Raw genomic sequence first — 21520 nt, 5'->3', positions numbered from 1 at the left:
GAACAATGTTTCAAATATAAACGAACCCTTTACACTTATAAAACTACAAAGCTGTCTGACTGTTGGTGCTGCTGCTGCTGCCCTCGCTAATGCTCGTGCTTAACACGCTTATTCTCGGCCGCTCTTCCATCGTCCGCATTTGAATTTCCTCGTTCGCGGCAACCGTCTGCCGATGGAGCCGCTTCCGGAACTGCCAGTAGCCAACGGCCACCGCACCACCAACGACCGCCACCGCCCCAACAACCATCCCACTGATCGATGCCGCCGAAAGTGTGCCGTCGCCCGTGGCCGTCGGATCCTCATCCTCCCCTCCCGACGCTCCACCATCGTCCCGGTTGTGCAACAAAACGCCATAAATGTGTTCCACCGGATGACCCTCAATCTTCCCCGCACAGATCCACTGACCGAAATCTTCCTCCCGCACCGCGGCAATCACGAGCGAGCAGGAGCCTTTGGCTAGATTGTGGTTCGGGTTGGAGTAGAACCGGCCCAACACTGGCCGTTCGGTCGTCACGTTTTCATTCAAGCTAAACGCTTCCCCGTCCGGCGTCACGAACCGACAGTACTGCAGCGGCGTACCACGGGGAATCGAATCACAGCCGAGCAGGGCGGGAAACCCGAGCACCGCCTCGACCCGATCCCCCGCCGGCGAAATGATTTGGCTGGGCGAAATGCGCACCTCAAAGCTGGCCGATACTTCCAGCGCTGAAACGTGCCCATTGCCGACGTAACAGTGCCACCGGCCTGCATGCTCCCCATCCACCAGTGTGGCGAACGTAATGCCACACTCACCCATCGACAGCGCGATGCCACTGTACCAGTAGGGAGCACCGTCGCCGTGCGTGAGACTCTCCGAGAGCGAGTAGAACTGGCCGTGCGGTCCCCGGAACCAGCAGTAATCGATCGGTTTGTTGGCATTGCACAGCAGCGAGGCGGTTGTGCCGTTCTGCGCTATTGCTGTCACGTCCCGCCCCACGATCGCTAGTGGAGGGCTAGTGTCCGAGTTGTCTACGATCGCGCCGGACACTTTCGTGAGCGCTTCATCGCCATAGCCGAGCAAACACTTCCAGGTGCCTTTGTCCAGCCCTTCGGGGCCGAGAATTTCCAGCCCACACTCGTTGCGCTCGAAGCCGGCCCCGATGTAACCGTAGCGCGGCGTGCCAATGCCCGGTACGACGTTCAGCCCGAGCCCGTCCGCGAGTCGTACGAAGCGACAGAACTTTAGCGTCAGCTTGGTGTAGCGCAGCGTGCAGGAGAGCACGTGGTAGTCGAGCTCTTTGTCAACCGCAGTGACGATTTGTTCCTCTAAGGAAAGAAAGAGAACGCGAAACAATGGTGTTAACAGTGGCGCGTGGAGATAAATCATTATCGACCACCTTCGAAACTATGGGTGATAAAACGCACGTGCCCCAACCACACCGGCCATTGTTGCTCCCTATACCTTTATTCTCGATGTGTATTCCGTAGCTCATCTCGCGCATCTGTCCCTGCACGCCGGCAATGACACTCCACACCCCGGCCCCGGTTGGGTCGGTTTCGCTCAGCGGCAGATGGCACCGTTCGTACATTGGCACCACCACACCATCGCCACCGCCCTCCATACTGCTCTGTCGCTGCACGAAACAGTACTCGGTACGCTGCGGACTGATCTCATCGAACGAGCTGACGGACGCACTGCCGCCAGCACCAATTTCCGGCACGGCCGGACGCTCAATCACATCCACCATCGTGACGCCCCGGATACGCTCCGTTCCGCGCACAAGCGTCAATCGCCAAAACCCGCCATCACGCCGATGCACCGGATTAACCCGTATGCTGCACTCTGCGTCACCGAAACGGAGCAATTTGTTGGTCCTTCTTCTGGTCGAGTCATTGTCTCCTCCATGCACATCGATGTCGGTAGGTGAGCCGGGCTCACGGTACAGGCACCGATCACCCTCCTGCATCGGGACGAGCAGGCGCAGATGCATCACTTCCCCTTCCGCCACCGTTACGGCCGGCGGGTAGATGTAGCCATGCTGCACCTCGAAGCTTGTGAGCAGATTTTCTGCCCCGACCAGTGGGCGAAACAGTTGAGCGGCGAGCCAGCAAAGGCAGACCAGAAACGCCCGGTGACACCACAAATGACAGGAGAAGGCCATACGCAACTACGGAACACACACCGCGCTTGAAACTTCTTTGTGGTTGCGCGAACGGTAAGACGCCGATTAACGACTTCAACGACATTGTACATCGGTGTACCAGCGTGTAGGGGGCGGACCGATAATACAATGGAGATTACAGCTTAATATTAATGATGGCGGTGGCGGTGGTGATTATTGTTCCGGATACTGATCATCGTACGCGCAAAGGAGCAGCAGCAGCAACAGCAAAAAAGACATTAATCATTTATATTTATTTTTGCTCGGTTCAATATATTTGATATCAAATAAAGTCAATCGTAGTAGAGAGTGGTGGTGTGTACCCCTTTTTGTGCGCGCAAACTTTCTGTCCACTCATTCCCGAAACGAGGAATTTTGCCCCCTCCTGGAATCGCTTTGTTGCGCGAAACACAAAACAAAGTATACGCACACACGCAGCACGCTGTTTGCGCATTCCATCCACGTGTTACTTGCGAGCGCCTGCTTTGATTTGTGCGCGCGTTTTCTTTTTTTAAGCGTTTTTCCTCCCGTTAATTGTCCCTGTTTCCTCTCTCTCTCTCTCTCTCTCTCGCCTTTTTGGGGCTTCTTTCTCTATCTCTTTGATTTTTTCTTAAATAACGCTACGCTTGTCAAGGATTCCCTTTCTTCAACTGCTGTTTTAAAAATTAAAACTCTCTTCTAATGCGCTTCTTCTCCCTTCACACACTGTTGTTGCCTCACACAGTTCACAAAAGTGAACACACCTTTTCATCAAGGGTTTTTTTTGCGATTTAAATATTCGATGTTAGTATATCATTTCCTTTGTATTGTGTGTTGTGTTGTGTGCGCTTGCGTCTGTCCTTGCGTGACTCATCACGCTTTCACGCTTTCAGAGTTTACTTCTCCCTCAGCTGATCCTTTTCCTCAAGTACATGTGTGTTGTGTTCTTGTGTCTGTGTGTGTGTATATGTGTGTTTTTTTCTCATTTAACAAACATTCATACATTGATTTATATTTATATATATAGAATATATATGCATAGAAACGTATAATATGTATACACTTACGCATTTTAGCACTTTTTGTTTAGCAGCCAATAAAATCCCTCCTTCCCATTTTATCCGTCAGTTCGTTTCTTCCTTCTCATTTTGTTTCTCTACTGCTCTACTGTTCTATTTCTCTCTCTCTCTCTCTCCCATTTTGTGCGGTGGTTTTCGTTTGCTTTTTTTTCCAGTTCGCGTGTGTTAATGTTTTTTGCTTTTTCTTGTATAAATATATATGCTCGTATAAAAATGGATTCGCGCACCAACAACAATTTCTGCAAATTTACTGGAAAAAAAGGCTAACACAAAGATAGTTGAGGATATTTGTATGATTGTTTTTGTTTGTGCTGTTTACATCACTTTCCTTTTCTGTATTAAACAAATATACCAAAGCTGCCCACACACAAAAATTAGCTTGGCATGGAGAAGGAGGAGGAGGAGGATGATATTTTTTGAGGCAACATTTGTAGGATAAAAAACAGGAAGAATTTGAACATTTATACTCTCTCCTTTCCATCTCTCATTTTCTCTCGCTCTCTCTCTCCCTCTCTCTCTCTCTCTCTCTCTCTCTCGCTCTCTCTTTCTCTCTTTCTTTGTAAAGACTATTATTGGCCTATATAACACCCGTTGATAAAAAGTAGTTGAATAACAACAACAGTTTCCTTGCTCTCGCTCCAATAAGCTTATCAATTTTCCAATTCGATCGCCTAACAAATTGCCCTCTCTTTAAACGAGCTAAAAACAAATTCTTTTCAAACCGCTTTCGTTTGCTGTCGTCGTCGTCGTCGTCGTATCAATATGATTTTCTTTTATACAAAAATATACTTTATATTCATATGTGTACGTTTGTTTGTGGAGAATAAATTCTTCTATCATCTGGTTGAGATGTTTTGTTTTTTTGTTTTGTTTTCGTTTGTTTGTTTGTCTGTCGGGGTCCGTGTAAAAAACATTTCATTTGTGCGTTTGTTTTGTTTGTTTTGTGGGTATGCTTGCAACAACTAACTACGGCCTTCTACTACCCCCAACAACACATCTCCTTTCCCGGTCTGTAGCAGTAAAAATACATTTTTGATGGAAAATACAAGAAACAATGTTCTCATTCGTCATTTTCACTACATTTAACAGCTTATTTGCTAACAAAACTCGTACCCCCCCACTCGGTGGTGCAGCCGGTAACAACAACAGCACACACACGACGATCGATCTTTCACACATTTCACTATACACAGAATGATCAACGAATCACAACTCGCATCGAAAAGGTACGCGGAGGAGAGGCAATCAATGTTGCGCGCTTCGCAGGATAAAGCAAAGCGGATAATACCGTGCAGTAGAGTGTTTATCATTTTCGGAATTTTTAGAAGCTCTTACGTGTGTGATTTCTTTTCATTTTTCTTTAAAACACACAGACACACACACACACCAGTGCCACAGAGACACACGCAACGAGCAGCAGTAATGGATAGTTTTAGCTAAACTTATACCCTTTGAAAGAGAGACATTGTTGTTTTTGTTTCGTTTTCCAGAAAGTCCATGTTAAATACGAGAAAATTAGTATAAAGGAACGAAACGAAACGAAAGGCCACTCCCGCGATTGGGTTTACACACCCCCTACCTAGATGGCGCGTGAGCTTGCGCTGATGGAATGGCAAAGAAATTGGCATTTTTATAGCGCTGGCTTAATAATTTAGATAATTATCCAAAAAAAAGGGAAAATGCAGCAAAAAACCACACGCTCTCACACGTTGTTCCGCCCTGTTCATTTAAGAGTAGCAGAATGTTGTGTTGCTTAACGTTTAACGTGTGCTTGTTCTGTTCGAAATGAATTTTTGGACGAAATTGGAAATCCAACAGAAAGGAGGAGTACCTGCACAAACATTACCGCTATCGATAGCTAAAAAAGGTAGCTAATTCTCTCTGGGCTTGTCGTATCGACTCATTTCTGTTTCATTGTGAAAGAAAAAAAAATTGTTAATTAATGTCACCTTTTCTGTGTGTTTTGAAGATGTACGCGCCTGCAAGCGTCTTGGCGTACCACAAAAACACAATCGTACTTCCCCAACGAACGTTTCTATTACAAACGTCCCACCATTTCCATTTCGTCTTCCATAGTCCTTAACCTAGTTTTGCCTACAGTAACCTATTCTTTTCTTTTTTGTTTAATATACGGAAGGATTAAAACAATATGGAAAACACACACACACACACAGAACCGTTCTCGTGCGTGTTTGGCTTAGATAAATACAAAAGGCTTAGACACACGAGTTAAGAAGTAGGGTTATTGATTGAGGGAATATCTGCACTTCTGTCGAAGACGGTGAAATGAAAAAGGCAAATCAAAGGATGATGGATATGAATTAAATTATCGTCTAAAAAAGGCGCCCGTGTGGTCGATCGCGTCCCCCAATCGTCAAATTAATGCTGTATTCCGTCTGTATAAGCACCAATTACACACGGCACAGGTGAACAAAACAGAAAAGAGAGAGGAGATTGTGCTCTATTGAACGTTTCTTTTTGCGCTTAGTAAAGTAATCTACCACGGGTGAAGAACGGGGCAACGGGGACGCGATCTGGGGGTTCGGGTGGTAGGGTGTAACTAAACATAATAATAGCACTCCCTAACGATATAAGTAGGTAAAAAAGAAAAACGCCGCACAAAAGGCAGAGGCCAAATGTCTGCTTTGTTGTCGGCCTTTTCGTCAATGTCCGGACGCGTCCGGGCACTGTGTCGTCGCTTTCTCTGTACCGTAGGAGCTGCCGGTCATTGCAAGTCCATATTACTACTAGCTACTACTACTACTGCCACTGTACTACGCTGCAAAACAAACCAAACAAAAGAAGCAGCCCCCCTTCGTCTGCTTAGAACAGCCCACAGTCCTTAAGATTATTCTTGATGATCACATCCGAGACGGCGTCGAACACGAACTGAATGTTGCTGGTGTCGGTGGCGCACGTTAGGTGGGTGTAGATTTCCTTCTGATCTTTTCGTCTGTTCAGGTTCTCGAACTTCATCCGGATGTAGCTGGACGCTTCCTCGTACGTGTTGGAACCTGGAGCAGTTAGAAAAGAAGAAAAGGGATTCGCGGGATTAGTTTTACATCGTAAGTCGCGTTGAATTGGCGCTCGCGCTTACCGGTATACTCTGGGAAGCAGATTGTCAGCGGCGATCGGACGATCTTCTCCTCGAACAGATCCTTCTTGTTGAGGAACAGGATGATGGACGTTTCGACGAACCACTTGGAGTTGCATATCGAGTCGAACAGCTTCATCGATTCGATCATGCGATTCATTTCCTCGTCCTCGGCCAGCACTAGATCGTATCCTAAAAAAGAGTAGCAAAAGGTAAGTAGAAACGGGGAAATTAATAAAAAAAGGGCAGTGGTGGTGATAGACAAACACACTTACCCGAGAGTGCGACACAGAAGATGATGGCCGTGACACCTTCGAAGCAGTGTATCCACTTCTTTCGCTCCGATCGCTGACCGCCGACATCAAACATTCTAAAAAGGACATTAATTTGCTTAATTTAACTCTGCTCTTCCAATAAACCCGCACACACTTACTTGAAATGTATCGACTTAAAGCTAAAGTGCGTCTCGACGATGCCGGTCGTCTTGACGCGCGTCCGCAGCACGTCCTGCTGCGTCGGGATGTACGCCGGCTGCGAGATGCGATCGAGCGAGTTCAGATAGTAGGCGGCCGAATCGTTGAGCTGATACTCGCGCGAGCGCGCAAAGCACTGCTGGACGCCCGGGTCCGTCCACAGCTTCTTCATCAGCGCGACGAGCTCGGGCGTCAGCTCGCCCTCCTCGGTGGCCGACGCGTACGTGAAGAACTGGCGCGCAATGTCCGTTTTGCTCGGGTCGGCAAAGTCGATCCGCAGCTGGCCCATCGCCCGGATGATCGCCATCAGGCTCTGTATGGTGTTGCTGTACACGACCGGCCGGTACTGTTCGCACTCCTCCTGTGAGTAGCCCGTCTCGTGGATGATCTTCATCTGTTTTACGATGGTCGATTTGCCCGATTCGCCCGCACCTATGTGTGTGTGTGTGTTTGAGAAGGAAAGGAGGAAACAAAGCATTAGTAAGGCATTTGTGAGTGAGAGAAAGTGAGTTTTCATACATTTCTGTTTCTTTACAATCGATCCTCAAAATATCTAGCATAGAAAAACAAGTTTACGATGGGAGTAATTGAAGTCGAGAGCAGCAGACAACACCGTCCACCGAGCGACAGTAAATGAATTTGATCTCTAGTCGGGCGGGGTTGGGTCACCGTGGTCAATCTTGTAAGATTGGCAGCAGGGGCAGCCCCACCCAGCCGTGTAGATCGGACTATTGACAAGAATCTGATGATTCACGCCTTTCGCCGTCGGTAAAGTAAATCAAGAAATTCAACGTGAAGTTAAACAGAGAGAGAGATAGAGAGAGAGGGTGGTGATCTTTGGTGCACGATAGAGCCAAGTAACAATTGACTTCTCGCCATGGTCCAAGTGATGTCCAAGGACGGGAACTCAGGGGGGGAACTAGAAGTATTGCTGTCTGTCTGTTAGTGTCCCGACATGATGCAACGCACATTTTGCGCTGTTTACAATCATACAAAACGAATATGAAGCCAGCCAGGGGTTTGATTGACACAACCTGATAAGCTTTTTTGAGACTTTCGTATACAAGACGAATAGAAGAAAGTGAAGTTCGGACAAAAGACCTTCAGTAGAATATACTTTTTTTCTACTCCCCAATGAGCTGCCACTTACCGAAATGGCCAACTCAAAGAAAGTAACAAATAAGAACAGCATTTCCTTTTTTTTTGATTAATTAAGACAAAACTGCGACATATGGGACACGATTAGACTGGCCAGAGAGCCGGCAGCAATGCAGCACAGTAATTAATGTGGTTAATGTATCGCTACAATAGGAAGTTTATATATTCAAAACCACGCCCGTCCAAACAAACAGCTCCGATTCGATCGGGCACACACTTTTGATAAGAAAGTTGATAATCTCATGTGTGTGTGGTGAAATAAGGATTTCTCAGCACAGAGTAAAAGATTTATTGCCTTCACTGCTCTCTCGTACTCTGGCCGCAAAAAGTTCGTCACTGAAAGTTCTCGTTCAGTGTTGGCGTTGGCCATTTTTTGTGTGTGCACTACTTCCTCTCGCGCTCGATCGACCGAAAGCAGGGGCAGCGACACACAGTACTCTTGACGCTTTTTGACTGCTTTTAATGTTCAACATAGTCAAGCGCGAACAGACGCAGCAGTGTTGGCGGATCATTGGGCACGTGAGGGGAATTAAAAAGTCTGCCCTTTTCAGCCCATTAGATGGTGGTAGACAGAAACAAAAAAGTCCATTTCTAGCTACGATTTTTTCCTTCCCAAATTTGCATACAACTTCTTCTTCCGTTTGGGAATTGCATTAATTCGCGCAAAATGTCCTATTGTGACTGGTTGTGGTTACTACTGTAGCTCTAGAGGGGAGCAGGGTGAATGGTATTATTATCTTTAATCGTACTTTACTGCAATGGGAAGTGGCTGAGGCTTCCAAATGTGATAGCGCGAGCGAGCGACCGTCCAAAACGCCAGTAGCTGATTAATTTATTGCCTTTATTTTGGGCGCTGGGTTCGATTGTAGAATGATATGATTTAACACTGTTTTCAGTAAGTTGCATTCGACTAGAGAGACACTTTTGGGGATCAAACAGTTTATAACTCTGCACAAAAATCTACTCGTGGAAGAGTCATAGGAGTGACGAAAACTCTTTCTTAATGAGTTAAATCCTCATGTTGCGTTCACTGGCACGCATTTTCATTCATCTACCCCTACTCTACAACATCCAATTAGTGTTCGAGTGTGAAAGTGAAGGTACAATATTGTGTTTGATAAATCTGTTGACATATAAAATGTCACAATTCGCTAAAACAAGTATTAAATTAAAAAAAAATTAAAACTAAAAATATCACGATCACGTTCATTCGAACACTAAGTGCACATTTAAGATGCATACAGAGGTAGTGTGAAGTTGGTGTTTTTGAATTTTTTAATTATATTTCCATAAAAAACGGCTAAAATCTTAAATTTTCTACATCTAAGGAATTGGACAAAGGATACACACATAATTTCCAAAAATATTAACCTTTTTTATAGCAATTTTAATCCTTCATCTATGATTTAATGCCAATGATAGATGAAAAATGAGCAAATAGAAATAGGCATAAATAAAGAAATATATAAAAGGTCTAAAAATTGATTGAAAATAATCTTATTTTTAGAAGTATAACTAAAAACCCCAGAATTTCACATTACTAATCAAGCTATCTCAAATAACTCCTTCACACAAGGTGACATTTACATCTGTAATTGCTTTTGCTAGCTTGTTTAGACACTAACAAGAAGTATGTTCTTAAACATTTTGGTACACTTTATAGGGTTTTCCAGGAGTTTTCATGGCTGTGGGACACTTCATGGACTCCTTCTTACGTGAAATGAACTTAATGTAAAGGGAATTGGACTCTATAGCACCCTTGTTGGACAAAATCCAATAGGAATTTCCAAGAAGCCCGTCCATCAAGAGGGTCATAGACTAAAATTTCCGTCATATGAAGCTCACTTCCCAGTGGAAAGAGTCAAGGAAGTGTCTCACAACTATGAGAATCCCTGGAAATCGTTGGAATGGCCGTGTTGAATAACTAGTGAAATAAACCAGCCCATATTTCACTTTTCTAACAACGGTTTCGTGGTGAAACAGGCATTCAATAAAGCTACACGTCCACTAAAACAACGTTAACAAATTAAAAGACCATTTATCGTGTCCAGGAGCGATAATCGAACATCAACTGCTGCTGTCGCTCGTTCGTTCGTTCGCTCGTTCGTTCGCCTTGTGTGTGTGTATGATGTTCGACCACTCTCGTGTATGTCCTACAAGACAGCGATACACAGTTGCTAAATTATATCGCCAATCATGATCACACGCCATCACCATCATCATCGTCATCATCGTCGTCGTGTGCCACTATCTTGCGCTTGCAACACACCGTTGTATATTTTCCCCCACCGATATAATTTTGTTGCGCTAACCGATTTCCTTCCTTATCAAACCCCACACAACACACACACACACAATCAGTGTTCAAGCGCAGAAAGAGGAAAGAGATTTGGCGTTTTTGCTTCGTTTTTTTGCTAACCGTAAAAAAATTGTTAGCTGTTTCCAATGGAAGACATTTTTGGGGCGTTTGTTTACACGTGCGCCACTGCAGAGCGACGGATAGGACATGTTGTGTGTGTGGGTGTGTGTGTGCTTGTTCCCCTCCCCCAATGTCTTGCACACATTACCGGGCACATACACACATGTTGCGTGTGGTTGGTTTGGGATATGTTGGTAAACCTGCTCTCATCGCCCCTCCCCAAAACACCCCTTACTTCTCTTCCATTTGATTTGTTTCATTAATCCACTATTATATCCACGACTTTCTGTTCCGTTTTACCCCTCTCCTCTTGCCTGCTTGAGTTCATATCGAACACGAAACAAAACTCGATAAAGATTGACTGCAAGATTGACAAGGCGTTGACAAGGCGATGCGTGATTGCGCTGTCTAATGGTCGGGAAGGCGGGGAGAAGAAAACTAGATCAACCCGCGCGGAGCGGGGCGGCGGACCGGACGTACCTCGGCGGATGACAGTTACAACCTTCCTTGTGTGTTTTTACGTTGCTTTTTTCTGTCTCTCTCGCTCTTACTCTTTCTCTCTACAGCAAAGCAACGGATGCAAAATGATCGCCCCAATGTGTATGTGTGCGCAGTTCATGATTTATTTATGTGATAATACGTTCAATCCCTGTGTGTCTCGGTGCCCCTCAAGTTGGCCAACGCTTTTTTCCCTGACGGAGAGCTATATGAAGCACATCGAATGGCACGGATTGTATTGAAACAGTTAAATAGAGTGTTTTATGGTGCACACTTTGGATGGATTTCTCGACGCCAGTGCAACCTCCCTCCTTCTTTTCCCTTCATTTCCTGGGGGGGGGGGGGGGTCTTTTTATACATTTAATTGCACCAATCCGTCATCAATGATCCGACCGCATCGAAATCGTGCTGTAACACTCTTGTTGTGCTATTTTTCAACACGATCGTTTTAGTGCAAAAAAAAACAAACATGCACTTAATGAAATGACCAACACCAACTCAATAGTTATGGGTAAAGTTGGCATAGATCCGGAGTCGACTCCGAACCGACTCCGATAAATTCGGAATCAACTCCGGAAGGTAGGTCCGCCCTGCATCATCCGGAGTCGTTCGGAATCGCCCGGAGTCGTCCGGAGTCGTTCGGAGTCGTTCGGAGTCGTCCGGAGTCGTTCGGAATCTTTTGAAGTCATCCGGAGTCGTCCGGAGTCGTCCGGAGTCGTTCGGAGTCGTAGTCGTTCGGAGTCCTTCGGAGTCGTCCGGAGTCGTTCGGAATCTTCGGAGTCGGAGTCCTTCGGAGTCGGAGTCGTTCGGAGTCGTCCGGAGTCGTTCGGAGTCGTTCAGAGTCGGAGTCGTTCGGAGTCGTCCGGAGTCGTTCGGAGTCGTCCGGAGTCGTTCGGAGTCGTCCGGATTCGTTCGGAATCTTCGGAGTCGGAGTCGTTCGGAGTAGTACGGAGTCGTTCGGAGTCGTTCAGAGTCGGAGTCGTTCGGAGTCGTCCGGAGTCGTTCGGAGTCGTCCGGAATCGTTCGAAGTCGTTCGGAGTCGTTCGAAGTCGTTCGGAGTCGTCTGGAGTCGTTCGGAGTCATCCGGAGTCATCTGGAGTCGGCCGAGGTCGACCTTCGAAACAAAGGGGTGTATAAGTGCACGCGTAAAGTGAAAGACACAACTAAAGGAAAAGTCTGATCACAAGCACAAATGCTACGGTTGACTCTGACCAACTCCGATTCCGGTCGACTCTGGACGACTCCGGATGACTCCGGACGACTCCGAACAACTCCGGACGACTTCGGACGGCTCCGAACGACTCCGGATGACTTCGGACGACTCCGACGACTTCGGACGACTCCGAACGACTCCGGACGACTCCGAACGACTCCGACTCCGAACGATTCTTGACGACTCCGAACGACTCCGGACGACTCCGAACGACTCTGGACGACTCCGAAGGACTCCGGAAGGTTCCGGACAGATCTAGTGGTTCCATTTTGCCGGTGTCGGAATCGGACTAACAATAGTTGAAGTCGGATCGGAGTCGTGGGTGCGCTTCAGAGAGCACATCACTACAACTCAACTCACACGTGTGTGTACTGTCGCTGGCCTTTCATTTGCAAAATGTGTGTGTGTTTTTGGACGATTTTTTTCTCCCTTCTATCTCGATTACGGAGCCGGTGAAGGAAAAACGGACTGAACGGGGAAATGGGAGCATTAAGTAATATTGATGGGCCGGCCGACCATTCCCAAGTCTCCACTGAATTGACGACCAACACAGCAAAGCAGGGGGCATCAACATTAGGTTGGGTTTTTGTGACTCGCACAATTTCCATTGGTCACGCACTTTGCACGTCCACCACCGTATTGCGTATTCACGTCTGTGGCAGCAAAATAAATTACAGCTTAGTAAGGTAAATTGAATGAAAATAGGCTTCAAATGGCTGCAATCGAACAAAACTGTCTAACAAACATAAGCATAACATTAACGATCAGAAACGAATAGAAGAAGCAATTGCAATTTTACGCGCAACACATTGGTTAAGGAGGCCATAAAAAGGTAATGCCTCTGGGTAGATTCCCACCAAGTCCCTTTGCACTTCACCATCCTTCCCCTTTTTTTTTTAGATTGATCACAACGACGGCGACGACGGCGGCAATCGCCAAAGGAAGTTCATTTGGTTTGTCTAGGTAATAAAATGTACTTCCAACACTCATTTGAGCAGCAGCAGCAGCAGTAACAACAACTCAACAATCGCGCTGCCCTCTTGTGCCGATAACGTTCTTCTTGCTCGTGGATTTCGTTGGCTTTTTATACACTCCAAAAAGGCAACACAAGCAGAACAGCTTTGCGCTGTTTGTGCCTCATTCGAGTAAAGCATTTTGGAAAACGAATCCAAGCGATTTATTATGAAATATAATGTTCGAAAGCAATGCTCAATAATTTGTTTTAAACCCAATTGTTAGAATGGATTTTGCTGCTCCAAATCATTCTCTTCTCTATGACACACAATCTTAGCTCATTCAGAGTGCTTCAGACCACTCAAAGAATGCACTCTCCACATAGTACGCTCCGAGCTCGAAAGGAAGAACCGACACAGCCAGAGGCCGCCCCTGGCCCTGGCAGTGTGTGTGTTGGTCATGAAGTCATGAATTGATACGATTATCGGACCCCGTTCGCCGCATTCCCAATGCGCTGCTGACGCGACAGTGGCGGTGATGATGGCGATGATGTCATTGAATGCGATGTGACAAAGTGCCTTCTCACACCCTCCCTTGCCATTAACTAGCTCCGTCTCCCTATCAATAGTACTTCTAACCCCCGAAGCACAGTTGGAAAAATTAAATGCTTTACACGCTGTTCCTACCCTTGCTAGGGGTAAAAACAATGTTTGTCATTTGTTTTTTTGTTTTTTTTTTACTGCAATAACACGATTGTTTATGCACGATTTGCTATCGGCGACCAGCAGGTTCATTATTGTGCTGTATGGGGGGGGGGGGGGGATATATTTACAAAACCTTGAGCTTTTAAGGTTTGCAGTTTGATCGTTCAATGTGATCGTTTTCCGTTAAACGTTTCACTGGTTAATCAAAAGGACAGGGTTTCTCTGGTCGTCCTTTGATGGCCTTCCTCTTGCCTATCCAAATCTCAGTGAGGAGAGGTCGTTGAGCTTAACAATAATGCACAAGAGAGTGATGTTTCACCAGAACAACCTTCTCCTCATCCACAAATGACCGCACCACCACCACCACCACACGACGGTTGACATTCCAGCACGCTCCTTAATTTGCCTGCCAGATAAGAAATCATGTTCATATACCACGTCCGCGTTTGTCTTTTTTTTTCGCCAGCGAAATTCCACACATATCAAACACACACTCCCCCCCTCCGTCTTCTTGGGCAGACACACGCGGCTTTGCTTGCCGAATTAGTCATGCGGCTGCTGCTAATTGAGCCCACAAATTACGACAAGGGTGTCACAAACAGGCACCCCCCCACCATCATCCCCTGCTCTTCTGCTCACTTCAACAAACTCCGACTCATCAACATTGCTAGAAGAAGCCGTCGTTTTGTTGAATGAACGAGCGAGCATCCCCGACGATCCAGAGGGTGAGTGTGTGTATGAATGAATTTTTCCTCTTTATTTGCCTAACAATTGGTTAAGCAAACACAACACGGACAGTAGGCAGCAGGCTGCTGCTGCTGCTGCTCGTTTCACGATGACCCCGGGGACTTTACAGAGAGAGAGTGTGTGTGTGTGTGTGGTTGCACTTTTTACACTGCTTCTATTTGCTTCTGTGTTGTAAAGAGGCCGGGGACCCGATCTACTGGCCCGCGCGGGCGGGTTACATCTTTGGAAGCTGACTCATCGTAACAGGAAGCGAGGGCGCCGCTCAGTGTAAACGTGAGCGTAGTACCAGTAGTTGTAGGAGTAGTAGTGTCCGTACACTTGTGTTCTAGAGGCGCCACACTCGAAGACGACTCATCGGCGGTAATTAGCTGCGTAAAGCAAACAAACACGTACAACGCTTTGGCTTACAAGCACACGGAAAGGGCGTAGGAACAGTCAGGGACTAGAGCAGCTCTTACGCAGTGTATTGTCACATAATTAGTGGGAATAACCCCAGCGAAGTGTTTGTTAATAACCATTTTTGGTCTTAAAATGACAACACTTTCTTGCGTTTTGGTAAATGACTGGCTCTGTTCTTCGTAACGAAAGCAATGGCATTGGAATATAATAGAATTTTAGAACCATTTTTTTTACTTTTCCGTAGTCTTTTGTATTGCTATTTTTGGTGTTTTAGTTTTCCTCAAAGTAGGTTTTTTATTAGTTTATAAAAGTTTATAAATTTTATAATTTTTGTTTTAGATATTTGCTTTAGTTGTTGAATGATGAACCAAAGCTCTCGGTATCTACAGTTATATTGGCGAAATAACTCTGCAATGACAAGATCATCAGATGGTGTTGTGTCAAGTGATTCATCTACTGCAACGAAGGACGTGGGATCGATTCTAATTCAAAGTTGTGTTGTGTCAATCCACGAAATCAAAATCAAGCAGTCGCCAACGGGCTTAATTAAATATCTAATACCTTCCTTCCAAATCACTCATCTCTTCTCTCTACTTCTTCTCTCTGACCTGGGCATATTTATTCCGCAACAAATGAAAATAAAACAAATTTGATCGTTACAACAAAAAATTAATGCTAACTGCACCCACGAGCTCTCAGCACTTTCCCCAAAGTCTGCACTGAACCAATGAACGAAACGACGACGTCGTCGGGCTACCTTTCTTTCGCAATGTGCAAAATTAATTGTAGCAAAAATACAAAAAAATACTTCATTGAAATGCAATTCGATCAACAGACCATCAACTAACCGAACGCGCGCGTACCTTCTCCTCCTTCCCCAGCAAACTCTTTTGGCCACCGATCTTTCCGAATTATCCGAGCTGACGGATGGACGACGTCGGTACGAAAATAGACCCATCTTTTCCACACAACAGCGGATTGGCAGGTTCCTTTTTTTTGCTACTCGCTCCATTCCATTCCACCCACCAATGGTGATTAGAAAAGATGCGCTTTTCGAGTGCGAAATTTGCGAAACCAAATAAAATGAAATGGTTGAGGGTGTGCAAGGGCGAGGAGGGCGAAGAAGCGCAGAAGGGGTTACGATTAATGTTGATCTTTCCATACCGGAACCACACCACACCATGCTCTTCTCTTTTGAGCTTGCTGTATCTCTCGAGGGAGAGGTTTTTTTTTCACCCCAGTCCGGCTTGCCATAGACAATTAAAGGCCAATCGGTTTCCCTGTTCCGTTCACCACTTTCTCTATCTCTCTCTCTCTCTCTCTCTCGGTCTCGCATCAACTTCGCTAATGACCAATCAATCTCTTGCGATCGTCGTGTGATCGCCTCGTCTCGATCGGTTCTCACCCCTGGTGGTTGCCCGTCGTGATTGCTTCTTGATTCTTGGGCGACTTTTTTCGACGGTTTGGGCGTTAGTTTTTGTGACCTCGCAGGGCCGCCAATATGCGCTTCTCGGTATAGATTAAAGACGCTTCACCACTGAGAGCACATGGTACGTGTGTACGTGTGTTGATGATGTTGGTTCCGCCTCTGCAGTCCAAAAAACAGTGTACAATACTTCTTGCATCTTTCATCTTTGCAGGAAGCGTTCATGTTTGTTTCCCTTTTCTGGTAGTGGTTACAAAAAAAAAAAACCCACACGAGTGCACACACACAGCAGGGCAAAGAATGGACGTTATTCATTTGGGGTGATTTGTAGCCCACGCGAATTACAGTCGATTTATACCGCGCTGCCGCCGCCGCCGGTTCGCTATCCGTGTGTGTGTGTTTGTTGTCAGGGTTTTTACTCCCGCCTGTGTTGAGCTGTGTCTTCCATGTTTAATATACCAATATATGCTCCTGTTAGGGGATGTTACCTTCTGCGCACCCCATTATCTACAATAGGAACCGAGAGTAGAAGAAAGAATCCCATATTCCTTTTTTTCGCTTTCCGCCGCTTCATTACTCACACGCGATGCCGGGAATTTGTGGCCACCGGTTTATCGGTACCATTCATCATCCCCCACCCACAGCCTCTTCAAAACCGGCCGCAGCACACACATACACACAGCCATATAGTGTGAATGTGTGATGATCATCATCGCCACTGTGTGTTGCTGCTGCTGATCATCTTCGCCGAGCGCGGGCCGAGATGATCTTCTCGCCATTTCTGGGCGCATAATCGAACCGATTGTTTGACCGGATGTTGGGTGCCAGCGGAGCATAGCAACAAACACGGCAACAAATGCACTTTTCTCCGAACAGGGGAACCAGGGGAAAGACGTTACACGGAGTCGCCCTCAATCGATACCATCAGCGCATCATCGCTTTTGCCTCAGTGACCTCGGTGACGGAGGCAAAGATGGCATTTGGCATCAAGATGTTACAAGACCCTAGAGACGCACATACACACGAGCGGAACAGTGCATATATATGTGTACAAGTTCTCGTTGTGCATTGCATTTAATAATGAATTTGTAACGAGCGCATCTTTTTTCTTCCATTTTTTACGATCGAGACACTAACGGCAGCTATTTCCGTCCATGAAAAAACCGGGCAAATGTAAACACTGTCTGGCTGTGTGTGCCCCGTTCCGTTCGGAGGGAAATGGGAAAGGTATAAGCGCACGCCCTGCATCACCGCCACCACACACGCTAAAGATCTTGCTGATGGACGCAATGTTTGTGTAAATGTGTGTCTGGGCTGGCGGTGAAGGGATTGAAGGGTGTTTTATGGCGATTTATGTTGAGCGAGCAGCTTTTTTTTAGTTGATCGTTTTTCGATCCATTGAACGAAATGGGAACGATCAAATGGGTAATGATTGCTGTCTGGTGTTGGTCTGTGGCAACTCGCAGCTCAGCAGAGCAATCATGATCACGGTTTAATATTTATAATTATTTTAAAATATTCCATTGTGTCGTGGGTTCGTTTAAAGCTCATGAAGGTTAAGCCCTCCACATGCTATTAACTGTAATGGTTAACCAATAAGTCGAAGATTTGTTTCTATTTTTGATTATGTTAGTAATTATAATTAAATTTTAAATTCAAACATTCTTTCTGGACACAATCATGGAATTTCATTGTATTCGATGGAGTTAGAGACCCATTTTTTTCTTTATGGCAATATGTTGGTCGCCTTAGGCGTTCGTTTGACTCGGTAGATTCTTTTGAATGGCGTCTGATGCAAATTTGCGTCCGAATTAGCAAAGTGCCAATTATAATCGTATCGAGTTTCAACACCCAACCAACGGTATGCAATCGTAGTACAGTCGGCAGCGCTACCGTTGTGCGTGTAATACGCCGGGCCCAACCCAGGATCAATACTCGAAAAAAGGATCGTGAGTTTTTCATTTACTGTTAAGCGTCGAGCCCTGTTATTCTGTAATATTTCGTATATATAATCACCTATATTCTCATATTACGGAGTTTTTTTTGTACCACAATGCCGATACTATGGCCAAAACCGATGTCGGCGCGAACACCATTCGAGAATTGTATTTACATTTCCAGCCATACTCCGTTAAAAGGACAAAGAGAGAGATACAGGAGGCCAAAGTGTATAAAAATAACCGATTATTGCAAAACTTCCTCCATTCTAGTGTGTGCGGGGGAGAGAGCGCTCTTGTGTGTTTGAAATTGGATCCATCAAAACCGGTGTGCAGATGCGCGCGGGGGGAGGGTTGGGTAGTGTTCTCGTTTTGCGCGCGCGTTCGTTAACAAATTCTCGCTCTTTTAACCTTCGACGGGCTCCCCGGGGATCAGATCACCAGCACCGCTCGCACCGGAGGAGGATGCTGATGTTTTGTCGAAGCCGGAGTGCAACTTTAACCATCATCAAAGAGAAGTGGCTGTAGTATGCATAGAGACAGACAAAAGTTTCCTCTGCTTGGCTGGCACCAGTGGGTCGGGGACGCGCGACGGAAAGATGGAAGCAAAGACACAATCCGTGGGATGAAGCTCGCTGATGACCGACCATCGGGCGCTTTCGACACACATCCGCAGCAGCAGCAACAGCCGGCGATGGTGGTGGCGTACACAATAAAAAAGCACCCTTTTTGCTTCTTCTACTTCTTCTTCGCACGCACATACAGAGAAGCGTGTGCTTCCGCACGCAGCAGTGTAGAAGAAGGTGGCACATTTTCCCTTCCCCGTAAGCGGGGCCATAGCACAGCAACGGAAAGCCCAAAAGCCCACCGTCACCGAAAGCATATGCATCATGCTTACTTGGATGGCGATGGAGAGGGTTGATGGTATTGGTGGTGTGTGCGCGATCGACTCCCAGGCATACAGGGGTTGCCACCGGTCGTTACACGCACACACAAACACAGACACACACGCACACATCAAGCGCCGTACGCGTCCCGATGATGCTTTTTGCCGTAGAACATAATATGGTTGGGGGAAAAGTTCCAGAGCATCTCTCTTGGGTTGCGCGTTTTACGGGCGTGTGATTGCGTGTGGCTCTCGTTTGTCTCTGTGTGCGTATCGCGCGCTGCGTGCGTTTATTGTTCGGGAGAAGGCAAACCGTCTTCTTCTCTCTCTTCCTCTCTCTTTCTGCTTGCTTCAAGCGCTCATATGTTGCCGATTCGGTCGCTGGTGGAGTTGTTTGGAATCCTTACGGAAACCCTTTTTACCCTGTACAGTGTTTGGGAATCCATGACGAGCTTTGGTAGATGGTGGTTTAAAAAACAGCTTTTCTAAAATTGAGTGAATATTGCTTGTCGAATTTTGAGGATGAAAAAAAGAAACGAAAAACGGATATGCCCCGCAAAGCCTCGCCCGGAGTGAAGGGATTCCACCAGGGCCGGACCTGCTTGGGGTTGACATTTACCTAGCAGCAGCAGCTTCACCTCGCTGGCCGCCCGCTCACCGTCGGCACGTAGGGCACGGTCAATGTTTTTCGACCGCTCGATGGCTTCCTTATCTCTACTCACTGCACAACCCATTTTGATTTGATTTCAACAGACGAAAAAAACAACAAAAAGCACGCACACACACACACGAAGAAGCCGCGCGCGTCTCGCCACACCAACACCAACGGCACGCACACACTACGATCTCAGTTGGTATGACGGTTTTTTTTTCGCTACCTCTCTGTCGCTCTATTTCTCTACAGTGCTGTCGTTCGCACTTTCTCGCTCTCTCGCTTGCTCACACTCTTTGCTTTTTCCACAATAGGCGGCTTTTTTTCCTTGGTTACACACGGAAACCGAAGGGGGTGTGTTTTCCTACTGCTGCTTCTTTTTCGTTACTGCTGCCACTCTTCTGCTATGTTGCACCACCACTTCTCACTGGCGTTTTTCACTTCACTTTGTGGGGCGGGCGTGGGGAGAGCTCCGTTTTTCATGCGTTTGATATTTTTTGTTTTGTTTGTTGCTTTTCTCTGCTGTTGGATCAGCGCCGAAACGACGGAATTTGCTCTCGAAAATTCATCCAACGCCGCGACTACTGCTGCCCCTTGCTGCTGCACATTATACACCGAGGCTCCCACCGTTTTGCTTTTCCCTTCTTTGGGCGTCTCAAACACAACGCTCTCTCGCATCCACCCGCACAAGATGTGATGATTTCACTTTTTTTTCTTTCTTTACTTTTTCTCCAGCCCGCTCCTTTTCCTCCTTCTTTCGACCGCGCTTGATCACACGGGGTCGCAACGTTTTCGGACGGACGATGACGATGAGACCAAGAGACCCGAAAATTAAGCACTTTCTTTCGCAGCCTGCTTTTCGACCGCACACCGTGGCTTCTACACAGGTCACCACCACCACCGGGTGTGTATCGAGAAAATTATTGGCACGAAAATCGGTGCGAAAATTAACCACACTAATAGCAGACACCGATGCACACACCACACCGTCTGCAATTGATAGACGCTCTCCTTCTCCTTCCGGCCACTTGTTGCACACACCAAACACACACACTCACTCACACACACCGTACGCGCGCACCACCGCCGCCGCCACCTTCTGCCTGGAGGAATGCCAGATAACGACGCGGCGCTCTGCGGCACCCTCAGCGGATCGGACGATTGGGCGTCGTTCCTATGGGCTTGAATTCCGCGAAAGTGTATCACTTCCGCACACACTCACGCACACGCACACACACATGCACGTACGCACAAGGGCGCTTCCCGGGCGGTTAGTTTCGTTTTGGGCAACCCAAAATGCCACTGCTTCACCACTGCTTTCCGGGCCACCAAAAAAGGTGAGCCAATACACTTTTCCACGGTGTAAAGCGAATTGAGATGCGTTTTGGGCGAGAAGCGTTGAATCACTCACACACCAATCCGAAGCGCGTCACTGGACGGAACACAATTTCTCGGACCCTAGCGAGGCTGCTTTGTGCTTTGGTAGCCCTCGCAAAGGAGTAAACCCCGATTTTTTAAATGCTTTTTGTTTCTTCTTTTCTGCTCTTGGGGGTTTCAGTGACACGGAAATTAAGTTTCCGGCACGGCACGGCAATTTCCCGTTTTGCTGGCGACAGACGAATGGACGCGGCTCGATGAAACACACGCTGCACGCACATCGGTTGGATTGGAAATACGGCTGCAGCAGCGGCCCGTGGACTGTGTCAAAGTTCGGAAAGCTTCGGCACGAGCGCGAACTGTCAGTTGCAACTGGTGCCCCGG

The 21520-nt window shown here is 46.8% G+C and overlaps 2 protein-coding genes across 2 annotated transcripts; both read right to left on the bottom strand.

The window, feature by feature from the left end:
* Window positions 1-3: 3 nt before the first annotated feature.
* Window positions 4-2289, bottom strand: LOC120961677 (uncharacterized). The gene is made up of 2 exons (XM_040385616.2): window positions 1442-2289; window positions 4-1305 (listed from the first exon to the last, which is right to left on the bottom strand). Exons 1-2 carry the CDS (start codon window positions 2139-2141, stop codon window positions 44-46), a joined length of 1962 nt encoding a protein of 653 aa, XP_040241550.2. The 5' UTR covers window positions 2142-2289; the 3' UTR covers window positions 4-43.
* A 2398-nt stretch (window positions 2290-4687) lies between these two features.
* Window positions 4688-19841, bottom strand: LOC120961679 (G protein alpha i subunit). The gene is made up of 5 exons (XM_040385618.2): window positions 19727-19841; window positions 6727-7198; window positions 6569-6663; window positions 6297-6485; window positions 4688-6213 (listed from the first exon to the last, which is right to left on the bottom strand). Exons 1-5 carry the CDS (start codon window positions 19839-19841, stop codon window positions 6023-6025), a joined length of 1062 nt encoding a protein of 353 aa, XP_040241552.2. The 3' UTR covers window positions 4688-6022.
* Between the last annotated feature and the right edge of the window lie 1679 nt (window positions 19842-21520).

The sequence above is a fragment of the Anopheles coluzzii genome, chromosome 2, assembly GCF_943734685.1.
Source record: "Anopheles coluzzii chromosome 2, AcolN3, whole genome shotgun sequence".
Classification (NCBI taxonomy): domain Eukaryota; kingdom Metazoa; phylum Arthropoda; class Insecta; order Diptera; family Culicidae; genus Anopheles; species Anopheles coluzzii.
Note: the sequence above shows the minus strand (reverse complement) of the source record. Positions and strands in the feature narration are given on the sequence as shown.